Raw genomic sequence first — 25,159 nt, 5'->3', positions numbered from 1 at the left:
TTCATTCCAATGCAGTTGGACCAGTGTCCATTGTCCTGGTGGACAGTGCTGGGGCTTTGTGTTTGCACATAACCAGAGCCCCTGATTTCTTGTTCTCATTCTGTGATGTTCTCATTGGATGTCATCTCACTCAATGGTGGAAAAGTGAGGTACAGAAAAATGAGGCTCTCAGTGAGCCAATCATCTGTCTTTGGAAGAGTGACATTGAGTTTGCAAGAATCATGGTGCAGAATGGAAGTTCTGTTTTCTCTTAACCAAGTACGTTGAAGGCCTGGGTAGTTTTCAGGGTCTGGGTGAGACCAGAGGCAACAAAAGAGAAAAATCAGAGAGATCAGAGTCTCCACCCTAGAGAGGCCCACAGCCCCGTAGGAGAAATGGTGGTGCAAGGTGGGGGTCATCATCCCCACTTTATAAATGACACTCCGTGGTCACATAAAGATAAAGATGCTCCCCATCTTTTTAGTGAAAAGAGGGTGCAAAGATGGTCATGGGTGAGAAAATGGGATAGTCTTTGTCGAAAATAAAAACAAAGTAAGAAATGAAAGATATTCAGTGTTTAGTAAGACAGTTATTTATATCTTAGGGTTATAAAAAGCCCAGCCTGAGAGGTCAGGGCTGGACTCCTCGGCAGGGGAAGCTTGGAGGAAGTTTGGGTCTTGGGCAGACATAAATGGATGTTATTACTTGGAGATGATGCCAACAGCACATTTCTGCCAGAACTTTATACTCAGAGGAAAAAAACATAATGGGGGCACAGGGATATTTTTTGAGATGTCAGGTTAGAAAAATAAGATAGACCCAATATAGCAAACATCTCTAAATAAGGACTGAAATAATTTTAGATATGCCAGCGAGCAAAGACTGGGGACAAAGAGAAGGGAGGGGTAGGGACCTACTAAGCCATAGCCCAAAATACCCTTCTCTCTTCCTGTACTGTTTGGCTTGAGGGCCACAGCCTCCAAAAAGTCTTCTGTCCTCCAACCCCACCAGGCTAGGTCCTCAGCTCAGTGTACCCATAGCACCTTGCCTACCTCCATCACCACACCCAAGGGTGACACTGAGCTCTGCTCCTCTCTTTACAAGTCTGTCTCCAGTACCGGGCCAGGGGTTTCCTCACGGTGGGGATCAGATCACCTGAGCCTGGAACAGGGGTGTTGACTGATCAAGGAATGACTTGAATGAATGAATCAGTGAGTGAATGGGTAGGGCTGCATGCAAATAAGCATTACAAGAGAAGTTCGGGAAGCCCAGTTCCATTTGCAGGGAGTTGGGAGCTGGTCCCTAGATCTCTGTGGAGTTGGGAAGGAGCTGCAAGGGAGGCCCCAGGCTTCTTATGCCTTAGAAGTTACTGCTATGGTTGTCGGCTGGCTCACGTCTGAGCATCCCTGCTAATTCCGTGCCTTCTCCACAAAGTCACCTAGAAGAAGGAAATCAGATTTGCCTCAGAACATGCCAACTTCACTTAGTAAGGTTTTAACATCCTGGTAGAAGAAGGAAAAGCTTTTGGGGATTCAGGGTTATGAGGCAGATTGATCCCCGCCATGGCCATGCAGCTGCAGAGTCTGGAATTTCGGCATCACATGATTTCGGATGGCTTTGCATCCTTTTTTTCTCAGGGAGGAAAAGAAAGGAGCTTTAATAATCCACTTTCTTGATGCCAGTGAGATCTGTCTATAATAAAACACCACCCCTTTCTCCGGCAAGCCAGCTGTCCCTGGACCCCAAATTGGCCCTGTGACCCCTCACTCCCTTGATATTTTTAGTAGGCTCCAGCTTCCAGGAGAATTCTTGATGCCCCAACCACAGAATAAAAGTTTAATTTAGACGAAAACATTTTTCCTGATGAGCACTGGTTAGCTGTCTTTCCTGTAGTCCAGGAATCCCAAAGAAGTTTCCTTGATTAATAAATCAATTAAGGCTGGTTGCAGTGGCTCATGCCTGTAATTCCAACACTTTGGGAGGCCGAGGCCTGCGGATCGCTGGAGGCCAGGAGTTGGAGACCAGCCTCGAGCGTGAGAACCCCTCTCTACAAAAATTTTAAAATTAGCCAGGCGTGGTGGTGTGCGCCAGTAGTCCCAGCTACTCAGGATCGCACCAATGCAATCCAGCCTGGGCAACAGAGTGAGACCCTGTATATATAAAAAAAAAAAAAAAAAAGGAAAAAAGGCAATACATTCAGATGTATTATTTCGCAGCAAAATATCCGTCCCTCCCCGCCTGCTCGCAAGGAGCAGGGTGTACAGCAGCGGATGACCGCTAGATGGCGGCGGAGCGCCTCTGACCACCTGGGTCGGGGGCCAGTCGCGGATGTTTCCTGGAGAGAGGGGAGGAAAGTTGAAATGCGTGGCCACGTCCCGCAAGGAAAAGTTAGGTGAATTTATGGTGCTGGGATGGAATGGGAGTCCCCAGTCATCTGTGGACGCACCTGAATATTGACTTTGGCCAACTAGGAGGGAGATCTTAGCTGACCCAGGATTTGCCAAACCACAGCAAACCTGGAGAGAGCTGGTGGGTGGGGTGCCGATTTATTCCCTCGTTCTCACCCGGTAGGCAGCTGACTGCCTCCAAGCAGCCCTGTCCTCCAAGCACAGCACAAGGAGATTCTCAGACTTGAGACCAGTTTCCAGAATTGAGGACTTCAGGGTGGCGGAGACCTTATAGGCACTTCATCCAACAGCACCGCACTGCCGCCCCTAAGTCAACCTTGAACCCCTTGCCAAGGACTTGGGTGGCTCCTTGAGCACAGCCCACCTACATGGCAGCCCTTCTGAGATGTGTGGTCAGTGTCCTTGGTCTCCCCAAGAAGGGGCAGCCAATCCATGGTGTGCGTTGGCCACTGTGCCCTGAGGTAGGCAGGGGCGAGGTTGCCAAGTGTATGGCCGTTTCCGCCACCCCCTTACCCCCCACCCTGAACTCTTGCCACCACACCCTACTGTTTCCCAGGGTTGACATTTCTGAGGATGCAAGAAATCTGAGATTCTGGGACAAGCAAATGTCAGACTCTGGTGACCCCAGCTGCACACAACCCTCCTCCTTCTCTCCCCGCAAGGCAGCAGGGCTAACCTTTAGCTCTGATTGCAGAACTGAAACTGCCTGTGTGGAAACTTCCATTTATTTAGCTCTCCCAGAGCGCTGGGAGAGTCACCTCTCACCTCCACCTTGAGAGTTCTGGTTTTGTGGTGTGTGTTTATGATCCCGCGTCTCAGAGTCTGTGTGCTGCTGTGGCTTGCCCCTTGGAATAGGGTACAGGGAACAAAGGGGAAGCTTAAGTGTTTTTCCTGTGTTTCTGGCTGTCCCTGGATGAGAAAGAAGCCCCACTAACCGTTTCAGATGTTTTGTGAAAGGGTGCCCTGTAGGCATTGGGTTGATAGTTCTCACAGATTGAGATGATGCGTCTCTTTAGAGACATCATACACAGTGAGCCCATTTCTTTCCTGCCTTTTTCCTCCCCTTGTTTTGCCTTTTGAGTGTCCTAGAACTAGGAATGCACTGGATCATCAGAGTTCGTGTATAAGGCTGTAGGCTACGTAAGAATGAAGGCTCTGATCACCCTCATGGGCCCAGTAGCCAATACAGTGCCTGGCATTTGGTGGGCATATGAGAACCATGATGGCATGGAATGAATGTGGAAACTTACTGTGTTTATTCATCCCCCTTCTAATGACTGTGTATCTAAAATCACCATAGTAGATCGTATGATAAACACTGTGTTATGGGCTTGACATATGTTTTCAATATTTTTAAATTTCACAACAACCCTGTCAAAGCAGATTATCTCCATTTAGGGGATTAGGAAACTAAGGCTCAACGATTCCAGTCAGAGTTCAATGGTGCGACTGTGATTTGGAGACAGTAGTTGCCAGCAACAGCCAAACAGATGGAAAAGTCTGGCTTTCCCCTCCATGAAAACAGAGAAAAAAGGACTTGCCTTTTATAGCAACTAGATGAGTTAACATTTGTAAAGTGCTCACAACAGCTCCTGGTGTACAATATGTATCTTAAGTGTTTGTTTAATCAATAAGTCCATGTCAATGACAGAAGTTACATTTCAGCCTCATGGCTTTCTCCAATATTTTAATCATCTGGAATAAATATACTAAAGTGGGACCCAGGAGTTTTGCTGACCATCAAAACCATTGGCAAAGTCAGCTGTGACACCCAGGGCACAGGTGTTCAGCATGCTAGAACCAGTGCAAGTGGAGCTAGGCGGGGCCTCAAATCACCTAATCCTGGGGCTTCAACCTGGAGCCTGGGTATCCTTAGATGATCCATCGGTGAGATTCAAGGAGTTCTTGCACTGCCTGGAATCTTATGCACAGTGCTGTGGTTTTGTGTATTTTGAGGGTGTAGGGGCATAGCTTGTATCCACTGCCGGAGAGCTCTGCAGTCCAGAAAGCTTCTGAGCCCTTGGTCTAGCAGTGACTTCCTGAAGGCAGAGTGACAGCAGCTGGGGAAGCCCAGGGCCCCAGGCTTCAATCCGGCTCCTCCTGCCAGGCAGCTTCCACTCTCATTTTGATCACCTCCCTCAGCTCCTTCCTTGAGAACTTGAAGGATGAAAATCTCAAAGTAGGGCCAACAGGGTTAGCTAGTTTGGCTGCCTTCAGGGAGATGGGCTGATGCTGTGACTCTCCACTGCCTGTGAGCCCCTTTTAGGACACCTTGAGGGTATCCACGGTCCCCCTGCTCTAGCCACTCCCCAGCTTGCACCTCAGGAGACTCAGTGCAGTCACTGCCCTCCCCGCCACCACATGTCCTCCCCGCCACAGCCGACCAATTGCATAGTGGATTATGGTGTGGGAGAGGCCAGGCCCCACAGGCGCAAGCTCAGCCCTCCCCATCCTAGCGCCACACGGCTCTACCTCCCCTTCCGGATTGGGGCTGTTTCAGTGCCAAGCTTGGGAACGCTGCCTGACGGAGCAGTGGCTTGAGCCAGCTCCTTCCAGGTCACCCCTGTGGCTTTATCGCATATGAAGCCTCCGCTGGAAGTTTGTCATTTCGCTTTCATATTCTAGATTTTTTGAAAATTTTATGCAAACACCTAAGACTATGAAGCAGAAGCAACAAAGGTACTCAGCCTCCCCTCCCACCCCAGAATTTCTCTGACGCCTCAAGAGTGACTATGGTAGAATACTCGCCCATCTGCCAGGACATGCCATCTGCTTGTTGGTATTTGCAGACTCTGGCAGCCCAAGCCGGGCCCCTGGAGCTGTCCCCTCACTACAGCAGCACCAAGACAGGAAATTGGGAAACGCCTGCCCTCTCGTGGCAATTCTGGGGATAACACCACCCTGAGAACCAGCCCTGGGGCCTTCATGGGCCGATGCTGAAGACAGAAGGAAAGCACCTTCTCTAATTAAACAGTCAACGCTGATTTCCCCTTTGGCCCACTAAGCCCCTTGAGTCATTACTGAACCACTCAGTAATCTTTTGAAACTGGTCACATTCTATTTTGCTGCTAAAACACAGTCTTCTAGGAATGTCCGAGTCATCTGAATTTCGGATGAAATTTTACTAGCAGCTTGGGATTTTCAAACACTGGTCAACCAAAAGCCTGCAGCTTCAGCCCAGCCTCCCAGCCCCCCACCCACCCTCAAGGGCCCTGTTCTGGAGCCCTGGGGTCTGTGGTCTTGCAGTCTAGTGCAGCCCTGCCCTCTGTTTCTGCTCTTCCTGAAGAAGCCCAGAACCTATCTGGACTCTTTTTCCCCACCCCTCACACACAGCCTGCCTGCACCATTTCCTTGATGCCCCAGGGCTGCTCAACCCTGGCTTGCCTTGTTTTGTCTCATCTCTTCTGCTCCCAAACTCCCTTTGCCATGCCCCCTTTACCTTCTGAGATACCTGTTACCTCTTATTAGGCCGCCAGAAGCATTTGTTCTCACCCAAAGCACCTGGGATCTCATTGAAATGCAGACTGAAATTCAGCTAGCACCAGGAAGGGCTGAGATGCCGCATTCCTAACAAGTGCCAGGTGATGCTGATGCTGATGCTGCTGCTCTGTAGATGCCACTGAGTATCGAGGACCCGGAACAGCCATTTTCCATCCACCTTGATTGCACACTGGAGTCATCTGAGGAGGCCTGGGTCCTCACACAGGTTGTGGTTCAGGAGGTCTGGTGTGCAGCCTGGGCACTGGAGTTCTTAAGAGCTCTCTTGGATGCTCTAGTGTGCAGCTTGGGTTGAGATCCACTGACCTGGAGGCACATCCCACCCCCAGTCTCCATGGCTCCCTGTCTCCCTGCTCCAACGCAGCCAGGGCTCACCAGCCACTGTATCCCCTGGATACCATCATTTCCTTGACAGTGGTCTTCTGTCCTTCCACTCTGTCGAGTCCACCCCCATGTGCCTTGCCCTCGGGTCACCGAGAGGAGGGGATGCACAGAGCAGGATGCAAGTGACAACCCCAACAAGGAGGCCTGCACGAACTCACTCCCAGACTGGCATGGTGGAGGGGCGGGTCGCTGAGGGCAGAGGACAACTGAGCTGGCATGAGAATAAAAGGACAGGACCAGAGCAGCATGGCACAGGCGCGGTTGTGCACCTGCCTCGGGGTTCTTGGGTGCTGTGTGTTGGCTGTGCCAAGGGCTGTGTCTGCACCAGCAGCGTCTGTCCTAGATGGTGGTGGGTGGTGAGTTACACGCACTGCCAAAGGGGGAAGCCCTATCCTTCTTCCGGCCCAGCTCCTGGCTCCCGTCACCCTGGTGTTTCTCATGCTGGAGTTACTTTGGGGCTGAATAGAATTTTACCAGAAACAGTCCCTATGTAGTGTACATTTCAACCATGTACACTAAATCGCTCTCCCCTCACCCCCATTAGCTTTCTCCCATGTCACTTTCTCACAGAGGCCTGCTCTGACCACCATATTTAAAATGTCAACTCATCCTTTACCTGTGCTAATCCCTCCACCAGCTCTGTGTGTCTTCCTTATGGTACCGTCGCCTTGTAGCACACCGTAACCTGTTGTATTTATTGCCTGACCCTCTCTCCCACTAGATCGTAACCTGCCCAAGAGCAGGGATTTTCGCCTCTCTTGATCACGCTGCCTACCTTAGCTCATGGGGGGTGCCGCGTTCATTTGACTTCAAGGCCATCATTTCCTGCCTGGCATTCGAATCCTGCCATCTGCCCAGTCCTCTACCTGACTCTTCCCTGAGGCTGAGGAGTGTGCTCTGGTGGCAGGGCCAGGCCAACTATGGGCTGACTTCAGACCACAGGTAACTCCAGACGCCCATCTCCTACAGCTTCTCGCTAACCACCTGATGTGATTAGTAAGTTTCTCTAACAAAAAAAATGAAAAAGAAAAAATGACATTTAAACAGCAATATAAATTGGCTTTTCCTCCCTTGGAAGCAGGTCATGATCTGAGTCTCCTGTCAATAGGGAACTGAATATACACGAAACTAGTGCTCCTGCATACAATGCTTCGTTTCATTCCCTACTCCCTTCCGGACCCTCCTCTGGGGTAGAAGGAGCAGTGTCTTAGGGATGTCCAAGGCACGAAGGTGAACAAATGCCCGGTGCCTTCTGTGGAACGTGAAGATGAGGCTTCCTGCTGGCCAGCCCAGGCAGATGGCCCTGGCAGCTGCCCTTTTTATTCATAACCGCCTGAAGGTGCTTGGCTCAGATTTCAAATGACAATGACATGGCATCAGTTTTAGGGGCCACAGACACAGTAATGGGCATTGGGGAGAATGTGGAATTGGAGCTGGGTGTCCTTGGGCCCTAGAAAAGACCATGCTAGAGCCATCAGGGAGGAGTGAGCGGGCAGAGGGCAGGGGAACCGGCTTCCGGAGGCGCTGAGGTGGCTGGAGGCTGAGCGTGAACTTGGTGCGAGAGGTGTGAAGGATGAAAATGGGGCTGGCGGAAGGGGAGACAGGAATGTCACATCGTGGGAAAAGAAGCAGGGGGAGTAGATGATGCCGGAAGGAAGAATCAGGAGGTGAGGAGGGTGGCCAAGTGATGGTAGCCAAGGATATCTTAAAATGCAAAGACTTGTTAATGGATGGGAGCACTGTGCCGCTGGCACTGCTACGGGCAGCAGCTTTAGGCTTCTGTGAGCCTCCAGCCCAGCAGGGCCAAAGCTGTCATCTGAGCACCTGGCTTCCCTGGCCAGGTCCCTCCCTCCTGCCCCTCCGGGACAGATGGCCTTCCCATGTGCTTTTCCCCAGCTTCTCCTGCCTTTCTGCCTGCATCCCAGGGTTCCCATGCTTCTCTGATCAAATCACAGTCGCCCTCACCAGGCCCCCTCTGGACCCCTCAGCTCTTGAGTTTAGGGCTGCCAGCTTTAGCAAATAAGAATACAGGATTCACAGTTAAATTGGGATTTCAGATAAGCAACGGATCAATTTTTAGTATGAGTCTATCATACGCAATGTTTAGGGTACACTAGAAAATTGCTCATTGTTTATGTTAAGTTGGGATGTTTAACTGGACATCCTGAGCTTGATCTGGCAACCCCCCTGAGCTCCTCCCAGTTTCAGTCTGGGGTTTCCTCTGCAGCCCCTTGCGTGAAGATTGGCCCCTTGTGCCAGCATGAAAGCAGAAAGAAGTGGTTTGCAATGGACTTTGAAATCCACCTGCAGTGGGCGATGAGGGTGTTCATCGATGCCCCCACAGACCATTCTCCTGTTTTCTGCTTGTCCCTTAATGAAAAACCCTCCCTTTTGACCTGGCTGGTTTCCTCATCTCTTGCCCCATACTCTTGGACCATGCGGGGTTCACATAGACCCCCACAGCCCCATCCAAAAGGGCCTCTTCCTCTTCCTCCTTTGCCTGTTGATGTCCTCCTACCTGTCTTTCTGCAAGCAGCTCCCTGAGTTTGGGGACTGAACACCAGTCTTTGCATTCCCCACAGACTTGAGGATGGGGGCCTATCATTCCCAGAGGTGTTAGAAAATATTCAGAATGACGTGAATAAGCCCAGTGCCCCACCAGGTTTCTTAAAGAGCTGTGAGCTTTGTCTGTCCTTCCAATGGCGGGGGACTCCTTCAGGCTTTCCCTGGATGGACTGTGAGGACGAAATCTCCTTGAAGCATTCACGTTATTCCTTCCGAGAGAAGGGAGCACCTCAGGGCAGAGCCCCCTTCACAACCCCGTGTTCAGGCCATCACATATTTTATCATCATCGTCGCCATCATCACCGAAATCCATTTCAGCTGCATTGTCTTTACAGGGCCAGTCAGTTTCCTCGTTTAACTTTAGTGACCTGTGAGTTCAGGAGCGTTATCCTTGTTTACACATGGGGAGGTGGAGGCGGAGGCCACAGTGGTGAGGAGCGTTCACACGGGGCCCCAGGGTGGCCGAAGGCAGAGCCAGAAGCGTGGCCTCCTGGGCTGGTGCTGTGGCTGCCACTTCAGAATGCCTAGTTCCTCCTCAGCAAGGGAGGCAGGCAGGTCCTATTTGTACCTAAACTACCAAACCAGTGAGGTTTGAGCTCAGCTCCCCCATCCCTGTATTCCCCAGACCCCTCAGAGGTGCCTTTCTTGTGCTCCTGAGAGAAGGGTGTCCAGTGCCCTGGGGAGCCCATCCAGCTCAGATTCTGTGACCCCTCCCACCTCCAGACCTGCTCAGGAAAGCTTCTGTCCTCAGCAGCCTCACCTCTGCTCTGATGCCCAGAATCATATAGTCAAGGGTTTCCCTGAAAGTCCGTGGAACTCTAGTCTCGCCAGATTCTCACTCTGTGATAAAGGGTGTCACGGTCCAGCAAGTCTGGGAAGCCCTGATTCTGCAATCTCTTTGGGACCATGATGATGCATAAGAGCATATTGAAGGCCCTAAAATGCCCCACAGAGAAAAATAGCCATTTAACTTTATTGGACCCAAATTTCCCAAAACATACCCAATCATGGAAACTTTTGCATCAAATAACAGCTGTGAACATTTTGTGGAACTAGTGTTCCACGCAGCCTACTTTGAAAAACAGCGATCTAGTTCAAATCTTCCTTTTTATAGCTGAAAAATGGAAAATCCATTCAGTGATTCATCGAGCATTTATTAAAGGCAAATTGAGATGCTCCCAAATGCCAGAGCCCATGTCACCGCATTCTGAGCTGCACAGAAGTACAGTAATAACACATTGTTTCCATGCTGCACTTGCTGCTTAGGCCGACTGTCCACTAACCCACCAGATGTTGGTCTCATACCCTTTTCAACTTTGAGAAGACTGAAGCACAGAGATGCACGAGCTGCAGATTTGCATATAAGCCCGCCTGTAAGTGGTAGCTCATGCCTGTAATCCCAGCACTTTGGAAGGCCGTCGCGGGTGGATCACCTGAAGTCAGGAGTCGAGACCAGCCTGGCCAACATGATGAAACCCCACCTCTACAAAAATACAAAAATTAGCTGGGCGTGGTGACATGCACCTGTAGCCCCAGCTACTTGGGAGCCTGAGGCAGGATAATTGCTTGAACCTGGGAGACGGAGGTTGCAGTGAGCTGAGGTTGTACCACTGCACTCCAGCCTGGGCAACAGAGTAAGACTTTGTCTCAAAAAAAAAAAAAAAAGAAAAAAGAAAAAAGAAAAAAAATGGCCAGCTCCGTTTCTTAATGAGACATTTTCACCCTTTATGATGCTCCCCAGCCTCTTGAATAAGGTTGTGTTTCGCCATGAAGCCTAGAGCCAGGCAGAGAGCCCAGGAGGAGTGACGCTGGTGGGTTTGAGAGCAGGGCTTTGACTGGGGCCCACCCTCTTGTTCCCTCCCATTCTTAGCCTCTCTTCTCCCCACTTTTGTCCCCACAGGTCTAACTGGCTGAAGCCGTGCTGTGGGAAGAGAGCAGCCGTGTGGCAGGTATTTTTGCTCAGTGCAAGTCTCAACAGTTTCCTGGTAGCCTGTGTAATATTGGTGGTGATTCTCCTGACTCTGGAACTTCTAATAGATATAAAGCTTCTCCAGTGTGAGTAGCAAGAGAGATACATATGCCAATACATATGATGTCAATATTCATGTGCATCTGCATTCATCAGGGGTCCCCAACCTGCAGGCCGTGATCTGCCCCCGCCAATGCTGCTGCCCAGCCTCAGGCCCCAGGGCTCATGGGGATGGCCACTGGGGAGGAAATACATCTGGCAGCTTCTCTCTCTGTCACCCCCAGCCTCAGTTTGCCCCTCTCTGCCCAATGTGGCCTCTGCAGTCCTCTCCCCAGCATTCCATGATCAGAAACTGATGAGATGAAAAATGTTGGGGACCCCTGTATGCATTTTTTTAATTGCTCCCATTTGGGATTTTCCAGGTTGGAATTTTCTATAGTCTAAAGAGAGTTCCCATTTACGGAGGCATCTCAGCTTGTAGTAACTACTTATGACAGCGACCACAGTGACAAGATTCCTGGTATTTTTATCCAGCTTTGAGTTGGCAGTGTGATTTATGTGTATCATGATAGTTTTTAAAGCATTTTTCCACACATTTGACACTACAGTAACCCTGTGAGATGGGCGAGATGGATATGATCCCATATTGTAGATGAGGCAAATTAAGATTTGGAGAAGTGAGATACTTGCCCTAAGTAAGAAGTATTGGAGCTGGGACTTCAAGGCACCAGGTCATTTAACTGCTTGGCCAGTTCTCTTCCTCTTGGTATTTGTCCTAGTTTCACGTTAAACCTCGTCTTCCACCTCTTCTGTCCTGGATGTCCCATAGTGACATCGCTGTCTGAGTGGAGGATCCACCGCTTACCCCCACCAGGCCTACCCCATCCTGTTTGTCGCACCAGAGGGGCAGGGGCAGGTATCTTGCCTCTTGACTTTGGATAACTTAGTGGTTTCTGGTGCAGTTCCTGGTTCCCTGTATTGCCCTGACTCAAAAGGTAGATCCTTCAAATGCAAATTTAAAAAGAGGCACAGGCCAGGTGTGATGGCACATGCCTGTAATCTCATTTGGGGAGGCCAAGGTGGAAGGATCGCTTGAGCCCTGGAGTTTGGGACCAGCCTGGGGAACATGGCGAGACCCTGTCTCTACAAAAAATGTAAAAATTAGCCCACATGGTGTCACACACCTGTAGTCCCAGCTCCTCGGGAGGCAGAAGTAGGAGGATCCTTTGAGCCTGGGAGGTCGAGGCTGCAGTGAGCCATGATCACGCCACTGCACTCCAGCCTGGGTGACAGAGTGAGACCGCATCTCAAATAAACAAATTAAATAAATACATAAATAAATAATAATAATAAAAGGTACAATTATCAGCCCCAAAGAGACTTCTTTTCCTTCCACTGGCAAAATCCAGGACTGTAGATCCAGTTACCCCCAAACCCATTCAGATGTCTTGGGCTTCCTTTCTCAAATGCCCTCAACTCCTTTATGGGATCCTGTGAACTCAGGGTCTGTCCAAGCACCCTCCAAGTCACATGAGCCTTTTCTGTTCTCTGAGAGAGGATGAACGGTGAGCACAGAATTGCTTTTGTCTGATAAGCCTAGTTGGGTTTTATGCAGCTGGTGGCCCCTTGGTTCCAATTAAAGGATCTTCCAGCATAAAGTGACCGGTACTGGTTTTACACTCAACCTGTCTTCAATTAAACCATGTTGTATACTTTCCCTCCCACTCACCCGTACTGTCTGCTTTTTATGAGACCTGCCCATAACGGAGCCTTTCTTTCCCCGTGGCGGATTGTCCTCGGGGCCCTCGGCTGCTCGGGCTATGACAAGGTATTGAGGAGAACTGAGAACCCAGCCGACACTGGAATTTTGCTTAAAATTAAGTATCCAGGAGATTGATTTTGGTGGGAGATCCAATAGCAGCTCATAAAAGGCATCTTAAATTCCATAAAACGTACAATCAGAGATTTATTGCTCTTCTAAAGCAAACCGTAAAAAAAGGCACAGGAATTCATTTGAGAAATAATGGGGAGAGATTTTATGTTTTCAGAATCATCTGGAGGTCTTCTTGGAGTCACATGGGCCTCAGCCTCTTCGTTCCCACTGGTATTCATGTGGCCCGACTCCGGGCTCATCTTCTAAGGGTCGCCTTGGCCCAAAGCCAGGGGGCCTCAGAGTCTCCCACCTGGAACCTGGTTTTGCAGCTGTCTTCCCCTGGCTATGCTCTGTGACCTGACTTCTACCCACCCCCAGGGTCTGCAGATCCCAGAGCTTCGGGAGAGGTTGTGGGTGCCTCTGTTTCAGTCTGGCCCTCCCCGCTGAAGGCACTGGGCACTTTCCCTTGGCCCTGGGGGGTTTCTGAGCAATGTGCCAAGCAGGCCTGGCTGCATCTCACAAAGAAGGCAGAGCAGGCATGTTCTCAGCAGCATTCCTGCCCCTCGCCCCATCTCAGCTCTTCCCCAGTGTCCCACCAGTATTTCTTTTAGGCCTCTGGGGAGCCCTCCACCCTCTGGGGCAATCCCTCCCACCCAGTCTCCGTCAGAGCTCACCTGACCCTTGTCCTAGGCCCCAGCATCCTGCTTTTGGCCTTGCTGGCTAAAAACCATGCCATGCCAGGGTTCGAAGGCTGGCCGTGGCTTCACGTATTTTAAAAGGGCTTTCCAAAGAAAATGCCTTAACTCTAAGGAGTGGCTGGTGAAAGGTGGGGCGGGAACCCTCAGGGGCCAATGGCTCCTCTCACTCCCACTCCAGAACCTGGGGACAAGTAGGGCAACGTAGAAGTTTAGCAGACCCCATCCCACTGGCTCTGCTAATCTAGGGAGGGAGGCAGACACCTCTGCCCCAAACCTGGCTCCCCTGCCAGTCCTCATTGCAGCCTTCTCTCCAAAACACCTGGCCGACACCACCGTCTCTGCCACTCGGTTTCCAGAATGAAAAGTCACAGTAAGCTCATTTGGAGTCCCCTGACTGTGCACAGCACTCGGGGTGAACTGTGGGCTGGATGTCTAAAAGCCCATCCAGCCTCGACTGAAGCTGCCTACACAGCCTAAAAGCCGCGAAGGTCTTCCTGAGCCCCTTCTGGAGGGCTTCTTCCCTACAGTCTGGCTGCAGCCAAAAGCTCACCAAAGACCAAGCAGGAGCTCAGAGAGGCGGCCTGTGGGGGAGAAGGAAACAGCCCCTTGGGTTGGAGGCAAGAAGAACAGCATCATTGTCTCACAAATCTCCTACCGCCTTCACTGCAGACGCCAGCTAAAGCTGCCCTTGCTTTCTCACCCAATTTCCACCAGATCTAAATGTTCATGCAGGTGGGCCCTGGGGTCCCAGAGGTCTGGATGGATGCTGCGAAGCCCCCATAGCAACACACCTAATTCTTTGCTCCTCAAATTTGGTCCTTATCCTGTCCATTGCAGTTTCCAGCGCGTTCCAGTTTGCTGGCGTGATTCACTGGATCAGCCTGGTCATTCTGTCCGTGTTCTTCTCAGAGGTACGTAGAGACTGTGGCCTTGTCACCTCCTTTGTTGGGTGACTCCTGTCCTGGGAAAACCAAGGTCCACTTCTTGAAATGGTTTCTAGCATCAGGTCCCCCGCTAGCCTTTGAGGCTGCTGGGAGGGAGATGCAATATAGATAGCTGAGCTCTGTGGGGGGAGATGGTACAGGGAGCCTGACCCAGCCAGGGGGGTTTGGCACAGGCAAAACCCTGGGAGGAACCCCAGTGGATGAGCAGGTGTTCTCCAGGTGAGGGGGGCGCTGATGACGCTGGTGAAGGTGAGACTGAGTGTGGCATCGAGGGGCAGCCGGTGTTGGGTGCGGCCAGTAAGGAGCAGGCGGGAGGCGAGGCTGAAGCTGAGTGCCCACACAGGGAAGCTCTTGGGACGCTGTGGCTGTGGTCTTGGGCCCACAGTTGGCCGGACCCTTGGGGCTGAAGCACGCAGGGAGTAGGGGAACCCGACCTGGTCCTGCAGGGGCCCCGGGTCTGATGGGGCCGAGCGATATGCCTCTCAGTGTGAGTGCGAGGCTGTGTTTCCGAGATGGGGGCTCAGGGAGCATGGACCCCTGTCAGCGTTGCTGGAGTCGGCTAGTAGAGACCAAGTGCGAATCTCGGTGATGAGGGGAGGGGGAAAGTTTACAGAGATCCGGAGATTCACGGACCCCTGGGCTTGGTGCAGAAGCTGACGTGTCTGGGCAGCACATTCCTCTGTTTTTGCATGGGGGTGAGTGACACTTCCTTTGAGCAGTTCCCAGGCTGTCCCAGTGAGACTCTGGCCTGCATCTGGGTGTGGGAGGAATTGGCTTGGGCTTGCTGCAGGCAGGGCTTTATCCTGCCCTGTGCGCACTGGAGGTTCACTGAAGGACAGGAGAGTTTCATGTAGAAAACTGGTTTTTCCTAACAGAGCCTAGGACTGGCCCAAGTCAGCAGGCCACTGTGTCACTCCACACTCCAGCGTCCCATCCTTGCTATGGGTACACATTAGCCCATGCAGAGTCCCGTGGGCTTTTCAGCGTGGCTCAGCAAACCCTCAGGGAAAGGCAGGAACGAGTGAGGCACAGCGCCTGCTGGGAACACACGCACAGCTCACACCAATGGGAGCTGCTCTACCTGAGGCACAGGGGCTCTGGGACCCCAAGACCGGGGGCCTTGAAGGGAGGAAGGATGCTGTGAGAGAGGGTGGCATGGGCAGAGGCACTGAGGTGGGGAACCTTGGGAGTCAGGAGTCCCAGCATCCTCTTGTGGGTCCCCTCTGGTCTACCTAATGGTTCTGCACTCTCTCTCTCTCTCTCTCTCTCTCTCTCTGCCCCCCTCCCTCCCTAAAAATCAGGAGGGAGCTGGGCTTTGGGTCTTGAGTCTAGAATCCTGACTCTGGGTGTGGGGTGTGGTGGGCCGGGCATTCCAAGCATGGAACATTCCCTTTCCCGAGCCTCGCCTCCTGCAGCCCATGGAGCTGGTCGGTGAGCCTGGGCCTGAGGCTCAGATGGAGGGGGCAGATCCCAGCACTGCCCTCCCAGGAGGGGTCCTAACTGCCTCCCTGAGACCATTGTCCTGGAGGTACCTCTGCCTGCCACCAGAGCAGAGTGCCTGCTCCCCTGCTTACAGCCCCCACGTGGTTCCAGCCCTCCCTGGCCCCTTGTCTCTGCCTGGCCAGGATTCCCTCCCGCAAACACATGGGCCATGGCCAGATGTCTCCTTGATGCAAACCTTGGAAAATGTGCCATGTGTCTGTGACTGCCAACAAAAATGTTTAATCAGTTGCTGCGGTTCTTCCCCTCTATCCCTCTGCTTTGGTTTTATTGGCTTTTGCAGAATTTATTGCCCAACATTAATTTGGCATTCCCTTCCTGTCACAGCCGGAGACGAGCCACCTGAAACAGACAAACCCCTGTGCACAGGAATCGCAGCCTCAGAGTCCCCCACAGACACCCCCAAACCAGGGAAGGGGCTGGGTCCTCCCACAGCTGAGTGGGGAGAGCAGGGTCTGTAGGAGGCTGGGGAGGAAGGGCTGGCTCTGTTACCTTGATCTTGTCAAAGATGGTGAGGGGGTGGAGCCAGGTGACAGGTAGCAGGGTCCGGCCCTGCCAGTGCCCTCTGCCCAGCATGAGTGGAGGGCCGGTGCATGGGGATCGAGTGACGAATGAATGAGGTACAGAACCTGCGGGAATATACACACAGCTCACACCACACTAGCAAGTGCAAATTTCCGTGGTCTTGCTGCGTGCCCACAAGAACCGTGTCAGAACCTTGTTACCGGGAGGGTCTCATGGAGGTCCCCTGCCCCCAGACAGTTTGGAAACATGCGAGCATGTCTGTGCCCCTCACAGTGACTGGGATGCCCAGTAGGAAGGGCCAGGATGGTGGATCAGCCTGCGTGTTTGCCCACCATACCAGTGGTGTCCTTTCAAAATACTGCACAGACAAGGAGAGCAGCCTACGGTTACGCAGCCAGTTAAGACCAAAACTGGACCCAGGGCTCTGGGCTCCAAAGCTGGTTTCTTGCCCCTGACTGCATCCTTCGGAGGCCCTGAAGCTGGCAGGGTGGGAAGGGACCAGGGGTCTCTGGGAAGAACCTGAGAAAGAAAGTCTGACCGAGCGATCACTCAGACCACAGACCCAGGATGACTGGCACCCCCTCCTCAGCTGGGAGAAATGAGTGCCACCCCTTCAGGTCTGCCAGTTCTTTCCTGGTTAATACCCAGGGATGTGGCTGTGGGCGGAGGGTGGGGTGGCACTCTAAGCCTCCTTGGCCTTAGGGAGTGGACATTACTCCACAGGAAATTCCAAGAAGGTCACCCCGCCGGGGCGCCTGCTGTCCTGGAGCCCTGGGCCTGTCCTGAGCAGTTCTCCACCCCTCCTCGCAGCTGAGCCTTAGGGCAGTCCTGGAAGGTGGGTAGGACATTTTATGAGTTGTGAAACTGAGGCCTGGAGAGGTGTGGAAACCTGCCCAGGGCCTGCAGGAATGGCAGGTGGGCCCAGGCGCAGGCCTCTGGGTGGATGAGTGGGCCTCTGCCCCGGCCTTTGCCCACCCCAGAGCTCTGCAGCCGCTCTGGGAAGATGGGCTAGTTTGCTCTGTGCTGGCCCCAGGTCACAGAGCTAGGCTCAGAGAAGGGGAAGGTGAGGCTGGTTTGGGCTCCGTTTGAGGACGTCTGTTCAAATGGGCCAAGCTGTTTGACAGTGAGATAGATGCTGTCAAAGCGGTGAGAGTGCCCCTCATCAGGCAGGCTGTGCAGGGGTCCCTGCAGGGGCCCAAGGTGAGAGTGGATGCCCGTGAGACCTCCTGGGCCCCAGTCTTCCAGGTCGCGCAGGGTCACTGCACTTCACGGGGCCCTTCAGCACCAAGAATACGCAGAGCCTTGCAATCCAGATGGAGAATCGTGCAAATGTTCTTCCAAAGCACAGCCCTGCCCTTGGCTGAGGCCAGGCCCAGCTGGCCACTTGGAACTGGGAAGACTGCTGCTCCTCCCCTGAGACTGCAGGAGTCCTTGGGGCCTCCTGGCCAAGGCCAGGCCACCCTGCAGCAGGGCCCAGGGTAGGCTGTGGGTGTTAGCCCCATCCCTGGGGTCTGGAAAGGCCCAGGCAGCCCCAGCTCTTTCCCTGGGAGACGAGAAAGCAGAGCCACAGCTGGCCTTCTAGACAGGAGCCTCAGGCAGTGGTGGCAGCAGCTACTGACTCTCCTCTCCCTCTCTTCCTCCTCCTTCTGTTGAGGTGAAATTATCTTCACATAACCCTTTTACAGTGGACAGTTCGGTGACATTTAGTACCCACACAGTGATGTGCAGCCGTCACCTCTGCCTGATTCCAAAGCACTTTCATCACCCCCAAAAGGAGACCCCATACCCAGTAGCAGTCACTCCCCTGCCCCCTGTACCACCACTCCTGCCAGCTAGTAATCTGCTTTTGTCTCTGTGAACTTAACCCTTCCGGATAGTTCATGTAAACATAATCTTACACTATGTGGTCTTTTGTGACTGGAGTCTTAGCATGTTTTCTCAGTTCATCCATGATGTAGCACAGCACACTTTTCTTTTATTCTTTTCGAGACAGGGTCTCACTCTGTCACCCAGGCTGGGGTGCAGTGGCCCAATCTCAGCTCACTGTAGCCACAACCTCTTTGGCTCAAGTGATCCCCTCACCTCAGTCTTCTGAGTAGCTGGGATTACAGTCGTGCACCACCACACCTGGCTAATTTTTTTTTCTTTTTTTTTTTTTTGAGACGGAGTCTCGCTCTGTCGCCCAGGCTGGAGTGCAGTGGCCGGATCTCAGCTCACTGCAAGCTCCGCCTCCCGGGTTCACGCCATTCTCCTGCCTCAGCCTCCCAAGTAGCTAGGACTACATTAGCTGGGACTACAGGCGCCCACCACCTCGCCCGGCTAGTTTTTTGTATTTTTTAGTAGAGACGGGGTTTCACCGTGTTAGCCAGGATGGTCTTGATCTCCTGACCTTGTGATCCGCCCGTCTCGGCCTCCCAAAGTGCTGGGATTACAGGCTTGAGCCACCATGCCCGGCCCACCTGGCTAATTTTTATTTTTATTTTTTGTAGGGACGGGGTTTCGCCATGTTGCCCAGGCTGGTCTCAAACTCCTGGGCTCAAGTGATCCTCCCCACTTGGCCTCCCAAAGTACTGGGATTACAGGCAAGAGCCACTGTGTCCAGCCCCAATTTTTCTTCTCCTTACCAGTGTGAGACTAATGACAGTGTCAACTACCACACAGATCTTCACATTTCTTATTTTGGCCTTGTAGTTGGATCCTGGAATCCACGTCTTCGTCTTGCCATTGTAGTTTAACCCCAGGGAAAATTTATCCAAGAGCAGATCTGCTTCTTAAGGAAGTGCCAGGGGTCAGCCTCCAGCACCTGGTACCCATGGTGGCTGTTCCTTAGACCAGCCTGCTCCCCTGAGCCACGCACCACCCTACGACCCCAACCTAGGGGTGTAGCTGGCAGTGTTGGGAGGCCACAGGCTCGGGGCTAAACATGGCTGCTCCCTTCCCCCTGGCTGGTGGGCCCCATGTGGGGATGGCTCTGCAGGGCACAGGGGTGTCTAGCCCCAACTCTGCTCACTAAGAGGTGAGCTAGGGATCTTCCTCTGCCTTTTAAAAATTGCACAAAACCAGCTTGTAGACTAACAGCTACTTCTGCCTGCATCTCCCAAGGTTTCCAAACTCTAGCAACCTCATCAGGCTCCTCTCCAGGGAAATCGCTGAGGGGAGGGCCTCGGCCTCAGGCCGCAGGAAGGGGCAGGAGCCCTTTCTGCCATTTGGCTGAGGCAGGGCCTGGACTAGATGCAAGGCTTGGGACTTCCCCCTCTCCTGTCCTGAGGCCTGAAGCCTGGACCCCTTCCTTCAGAGAAGACAGCTTTTCCTTCCCTTGGGAGAGATGAGGGGAGTCCCTTCTTGAGAGCAGGGCTTGACCAGGAACAGAAGATGAGGGCACCTGAGGCAGAAGGCAGGAGGGGTCCAGGGACCAGAAGGTTCACCCGCCACTCTTCGCATCTCAGTTTCTGCGTCTCTCAAATGGTATAAAAACTTTGCTCCTAATAAATACTCAATAAATGGCACCATCCTTGAGTGTCTGCCAAGGCTCTAGCCTACACTGCTTATCAGAGCAGCCTCCTAAAGGCAAAACTGGGATGAAAGAGGCTGAAAACCCTTAGCCCCAGGTGGGAAAGGAGGTGGCTGAAGCTGAGGATTCCGGCTCCGTCAGATGCTCCTTCAAAGCCCTTTGCAACTTTTAGGGGCCCTGGGGCTGGGGCTGGGGCTGGGGCTGGGGCAATCCCTTATCATCACTCTGCTTTTTTAGTGAGCTGTGTTCCTTGCTGAGCTCTGGAGCAACTCTGGAGGTGGCCACACACACGGCGTGGATCTGCTTTCAGCCCAGATCTGTCCAGAGATCCGGCCAGTGTCAGGTGGTTAGTAAGGAACAGTCAGAGCCAGAAAGAGGACCAGACTCTTGACTCCCCATCTAACGCCCTTTCTCATCATTGCTTGTGGGCCTGTGGTCTCCTGTTGTAACCTGGAGCAGCGTTGCCTTACACATCCCTGCGGTTTCATCAGGTGCTCCAGGGGAGTTTGTTTAAAAAGCATATTCCGGGGCTTGTGCCCAGAGTTTCTGATATCCTGGCTCTCCACAAGAGTCCAGGAATCTGCATTTTACATAAACCCCCAATGCTGCTGAAGCAGGGCGTCCTTGGCTGCACATTGAGAAGCACAGGCAGTCAGTGGGTTAGTACAGCCCGTGTTTTCAGAGGTGTAAAACTCTGCTTGGTCTGTGTGGGGCAGGGCAGTGAGGCTCTGTCCCTGCCTCCATGGACAATGGGTCTCGGCAAAGGTGTCTGGGGAGGGGAAGGATGCTGCGGGGGGAAAAGCCAGCAGGTGGCGTGTTTCAGAGCCAGGGTCACTCTGGCCTTGACCCTGACCTGGAGCCACTGCTTCCCCATCACTAGCAGGACGCCTGGCTGGGAGGTGTTTCCTGAGCCCTCTCCACAGTGGCCTCTTGCTGTTGTGTTTCCATGGGCTGAGCTAGGAAGGAAAGGCTTCCAGAAGAGTGGGGCTTGAGCCAGGCCTCCGAGGATGGGCCCTCTGTGGAGGGGCCAGCACAGAGGGAAGGCAGCGGCTGGGATTCTAGCTGTTTCACCTGGTTCCCTGGCACTGCTCTGGTTCATAAAACTGTTCAGTCTCTTTCCTTCGTGGGGTACAGAGGCTCTGGGTGCACTGTCTGCTGCCTCCTCCTACTGCTCAACCACTGCTGGCTGAGTCCCATGCCTGGCCAGCTCCCTCCACCCCTCACTCCTGGGCCTCTGCTTTTTCGGCTAAGAAGAGTGTTGTTTCTAAAGAAGCATGATGATTCCTCTTATTTGAGGATCCTAAAGGAGTCAGATTAATAGGGACAGAAAGTAGAATGGGGAGAGGTAGAATAGGGAGTTACTGTTCAGCAGGTACAGAGCTTCAGTCTGGGAAGACGAGAAAGCTCTAAATGTGTATGGTGGTGATGGCTGCACAGCAATGTGAATGTATTTAACACCACCTGGACACTTCAAAATGGTTAAGATCGGCCGGGCGCGGTGGCTCAAGCCTGTAATCCCAGTACTTTGGGAGGCCGAGACGGGCGGATCACGAGGTCAGGAGATCGAGACCATCCTGGCTAACATGGTGAAACCCCGTCTCTACTAAAAATACAAAAACTAGCTGGGCGAGGTGGCGGGCGCCTGTAGTCCCAGCAACTTGGGAGGCTGAGGCAGGAGAATGGCGTAAACCCGGGAGGCGGAGCTTGCAGTGAGCTGAGTTCTGGCCACTGCACTCCAGTCCGGGCAGACTCCAGAGCGAGACTCCGCCTCAAAAACAAACAAACAACAAACAAACAAAATGGTTAAGATGGTTTTGTGTTATGTGTATTTTACCACCATTTTAAAAGGAGAAGGGGGAGAAAGAGGAGGAGCAGTTGCCATAGCAGAAATTATATTTGCACCAGGCCCCGTTCCCATCTTCTCAGCCTGGACTTTTGTTTTGGACACCCCAGAATTGAGAGTTCAGGATGGATATGGCTATTGTAGCATTTCAGAGGAGACAAACACTAAGTTTCAATCTCAGCACAATTAGAGGAGTTGGGCAGCAACAAAAGAAACCATATTATTATGTGGTGTGTGTGTGTGTTTGTTGAGACAGAGTCTCTCAGTCACCCAGGCTGGAGTACAGTGGCATGATCTCAGCTCACAGTAGCCTCCACCTCCCAGGTTCAAGCAATTCTCCTGCCTCAGCCTCCTGAGTAGCTGGGATTACAGGTGTGCGCCAACATGCCTGGCTAATGATTGTAGTTTTAGTAGAGACGAGGTTTCACCATTTGGCCAGGTTGGTCTTGAACTCCTGACCTCAAGTGATCTGCCCACCTTGCCCTCCCAAAGTGCTGAGATTACAGGTGTGAGCCATCATGTCTGCTTGTTAGGTGGTGTTCTTACACAGCTGAGTACACTCTGCAGAGCCAGAAACTTCTGGGTCCAAATGTTGCCTTCATTCCTGATTGCTGTGCGGCTATGGGCAACTTCCTTAACTTCTCTGGCCCTTTCTGTAAAATGAGAATCACATGTTAGGAGGGCTGACCCAGGGTCTGGCACTCAGACATATAGTAGATGGCAGATATTATTCTCATAAATAATTGGAAGAATTATAACATGTAACCCACCTCTCTGGCAGAAGGAGAAACTGAGGCCCAGGGAGAGGATTTGACTGGCCCAAGGCCACACAACCAGCCCATTATTGCGCTATGATCTCAAGACATTGTGGCCCCCCTGCTCCCAGATCTCTTCCCACCCCTGCAAGGTGTCTTGCAGTTAAGCATGGGGCCACCCACCCAGACACCGGGAAGTTATAGAGGAGCAGACTTCGGGCTGCCATATGCTCCTCTCGGTACTCACAGAAGGAGACATGACTGTCCCCAATGAGCATTCACCTTCCCATCCCTTCACAGAAATCAAGATTGTCCTTCACGAGAAAGAGCTGGGTTTTACCGGCCAAGCCTTTCTGTGGCATAACAGCTGTGGGTGATGATCCTCCGGGCAGCTTTGCAGAGTTCAAAAAGATAGGCTTATACTACAGGCATGAGGGAGGGGGTACCATCTGGTGTGAATCACTGTGAATTAAAGTCATCTCGGCTCAAAGAAGAGCCTGCAGACAAATGTACCGGCATCTTACGGGACCAGCATTTAAGAGGCTTCTTTGGAGAAAGATGTCCTCTTGGTGAGGAAACCGCTCCTGAAGGCAGTACCATTCAGGAATTATTCATTCATGCACGCATTGTTCATCTGTCCACAGTACATAATCGCCTGGTGGCTGCTGTATGCCAGGTGTTAGGGATAAAAGAGAGAAAACAGACCAGGTCCCTTGAGCCTCCACTGGGGGATGGGGAGGGAATCAGCACAAGGTACAAGGAAGTGCTGTGGGAGGGTGATGCCCAGGGACCATAAGAACACTCAGGAAGGAGGCACCAGCTGAGCCGGGGAGTGTGCAAGAGCTTCATGGAGGTGACGTTTAAGCCAGGACAGGAAGGGGAAAGCCCTGCTGGCTCAGGCACAGGCCAAGCTGCTGTAACAAGAAAACCAAAACACAGAGGCTTAAACAAGGCAAGGTCCATATCTCTCTCATGGAAAAACACATTAAGTGGATAGGTAAGGCTTGGGGCTGTTGGGGACCCAGCAGGCTTCTGTCTTGCGGCCTGGCCCTCCTTGGTTGAAGATGGCACACCATCACACTTATGCACCCAATTCTAGGCCTTGGGAAGACAGAAGGAGGAGGAGCCTAATTCATTTAAGGGCACAACCTGAAAGTTGTACTTGGTGCTTCTGGTTGCTAGCCATTGGCCAGAATGTAGTCACATGGCCACTCCCAGATGCAAGGAAGGCTGGGAAATGTAGTCTTTAGTTGGGTGGCCATGCTGGAGCTTCAGTTATTGTACAGGAAGGAGGGAAGAGATTTGGGGCCAAGGAGTGGAGAGGGGAGTCAACTGCAGTTTTTGCCACATGCAAAGACAAGGCCATGAGAGAGAGAGAGCTTGTATATTTGAAGATTCGTAAGTGGTTTGCAGCATGACGGGAGTGGCGAAAGATGACACAGGTGAGGCAGGCAGGGTCTTAATATCCTTCCGAGGGATTTGGAGTGTATTCTGTCTGTACAGGGAGCACTGAAGATGGCATCAGGAGTGCCCAGGGGATAGCACAGAGATGGGGGGTCTGAGCCTGCAGGCAGAGGAGCCAGCAGGAGGTGTGCCCACCATGAAGGCTGGAGGTGGGGCACTGGCAGTGGGAGTGGAGAGGGCACAGGGGCTGAGAAATGCTTAGGAGATGGCGGAGACCTTTTCCTTTTACTGAATGCGGAAGCAGAGCTCTGAATGCTGAGCTCTGGAATCTTCTCAGCTGGAGGAAGACCTGGAGAATAATCACTTTCTCACTTCCTTTCCTCAGACTGTTCTACGGATTGTGGTGCTTGGGATCTGGGATTACATCGAAAACAAAATAGAGGTAAAGACCAATGTCCACCCCCAAAGCCCTCACTCAGCCATCCTGGAAGCTGGAAAACATCATGTCCCATCCATCCCAGGGTGGACACCATCAAAAAGGCTGGCTCCTTCTCCCACTTGACCTCTGTGGCTGCACATGTTGGGTGGGGCAGGGAGGGGGAACTGAGACTGTTTTCAGCAAAGGAATGTTCTAAAACATTTCTTTAGAATGTTAAAAGGAATGCAGAATTCCTTGAAGTTCTGAAAAATTTTACAATTTGAATCAATTTGAAAAGCTTTTGAAATGTGTTTTAAAACAAATAAATTCACCCTAAATGGAAAGCTGAGTGGGAAACTGTCAACGTGCTTCTCAGGCTGGGTTTCCCTTCTGCTTCCTGCCACGAGGATGGGGCGTGGTGGGTGGGAAGAGGTCAGGGAGGCCTGGCTGTCACTAGCAGCGTTGTGCACACAGGCAAGGCAAGATGGTCAAGATCTGCTGCCCACTGCTTCCTCACCTCTCCATCTATGTTTCAGCCTCTTTGGCTCAGTGCTGGGATCCGACACAGTGGGCCTGGCCGATGGATGGCTTAGAACACGGCCAGGCTAGGGCAGGCAGACGGAAGGGCGGGGCCCAAGGCTTCATTGTGCAGGCTGGGCCCCCTCCTTGCCTAGCCCTGCCTCCCTGGAGGGTTAGAGACTCTGCACTGGACAGAGCTGCGATGTGGGCTCCAGGCTTCTGTTCCCCCTGGGGAAGGAGACACCCTGAGCCTGCCTTCAGCCCCTGCTCTGCCAAGGAGGGATCCAGCTTGGCCTCTGCCGAGGGTCTGGGATACAGAGTGCAGACCTTATCTTGAGAAGGGGCAAGACAGCCCAAGGCCATCTG

General features: G+C 52.5%; 1 protein-coding gene across 2 annotated transcripts in view; it reads left to right on the top strand.

Annotated features, from left to right (window-relative positions):
• The window catches only part of TMEM266 (transmembrane protein 266), a 151,846-nt gene that overhangs the window by 91,255 nt on the left and 35,432 nt on the right, over positions 1–25,159 (top strand). For both annotated transcript variants that reach the window (XM_033189321.1, XM_033189322.1), the window contains 3 exons: positions 10,735–10,889; positions 14,212–14,285; positions 24,242–24,298. In XM_033189321.1, the coding sequence (XP_033045212.1) occupies positions 10,735–10,889; positions 14,212–14,285; positions 24,242–24,298 (286 nt within the window). The remainder of the gene's footprint in view (positions 1–10,734; positions 10,890–14,211; positions 14,286–24,241; positions 24,299–25,159) is intronic.

Source organism: Trachypithecus francoisi, unplaced genomic scaffold, assembly GCF_009764315.1.
Source record: "Trachypithecus francoisi isolate TF-2019V2 unplaced genomic scaffold, Tfra_2.0 Lachesis_group3, whole genome shotgun sequence".
Lineage (NCBI taxonomy): Eukaryota > Metazoa > Chordata > Mammalia > Primates > Cercopithecidae > Trachypithecus > Trachypithecus francoisi.
The sequence above is the reverse complement of the archived record's forward strand: the minus strand, read 5'-3'. Positions and strand labels throughout refer to the sequence as shown.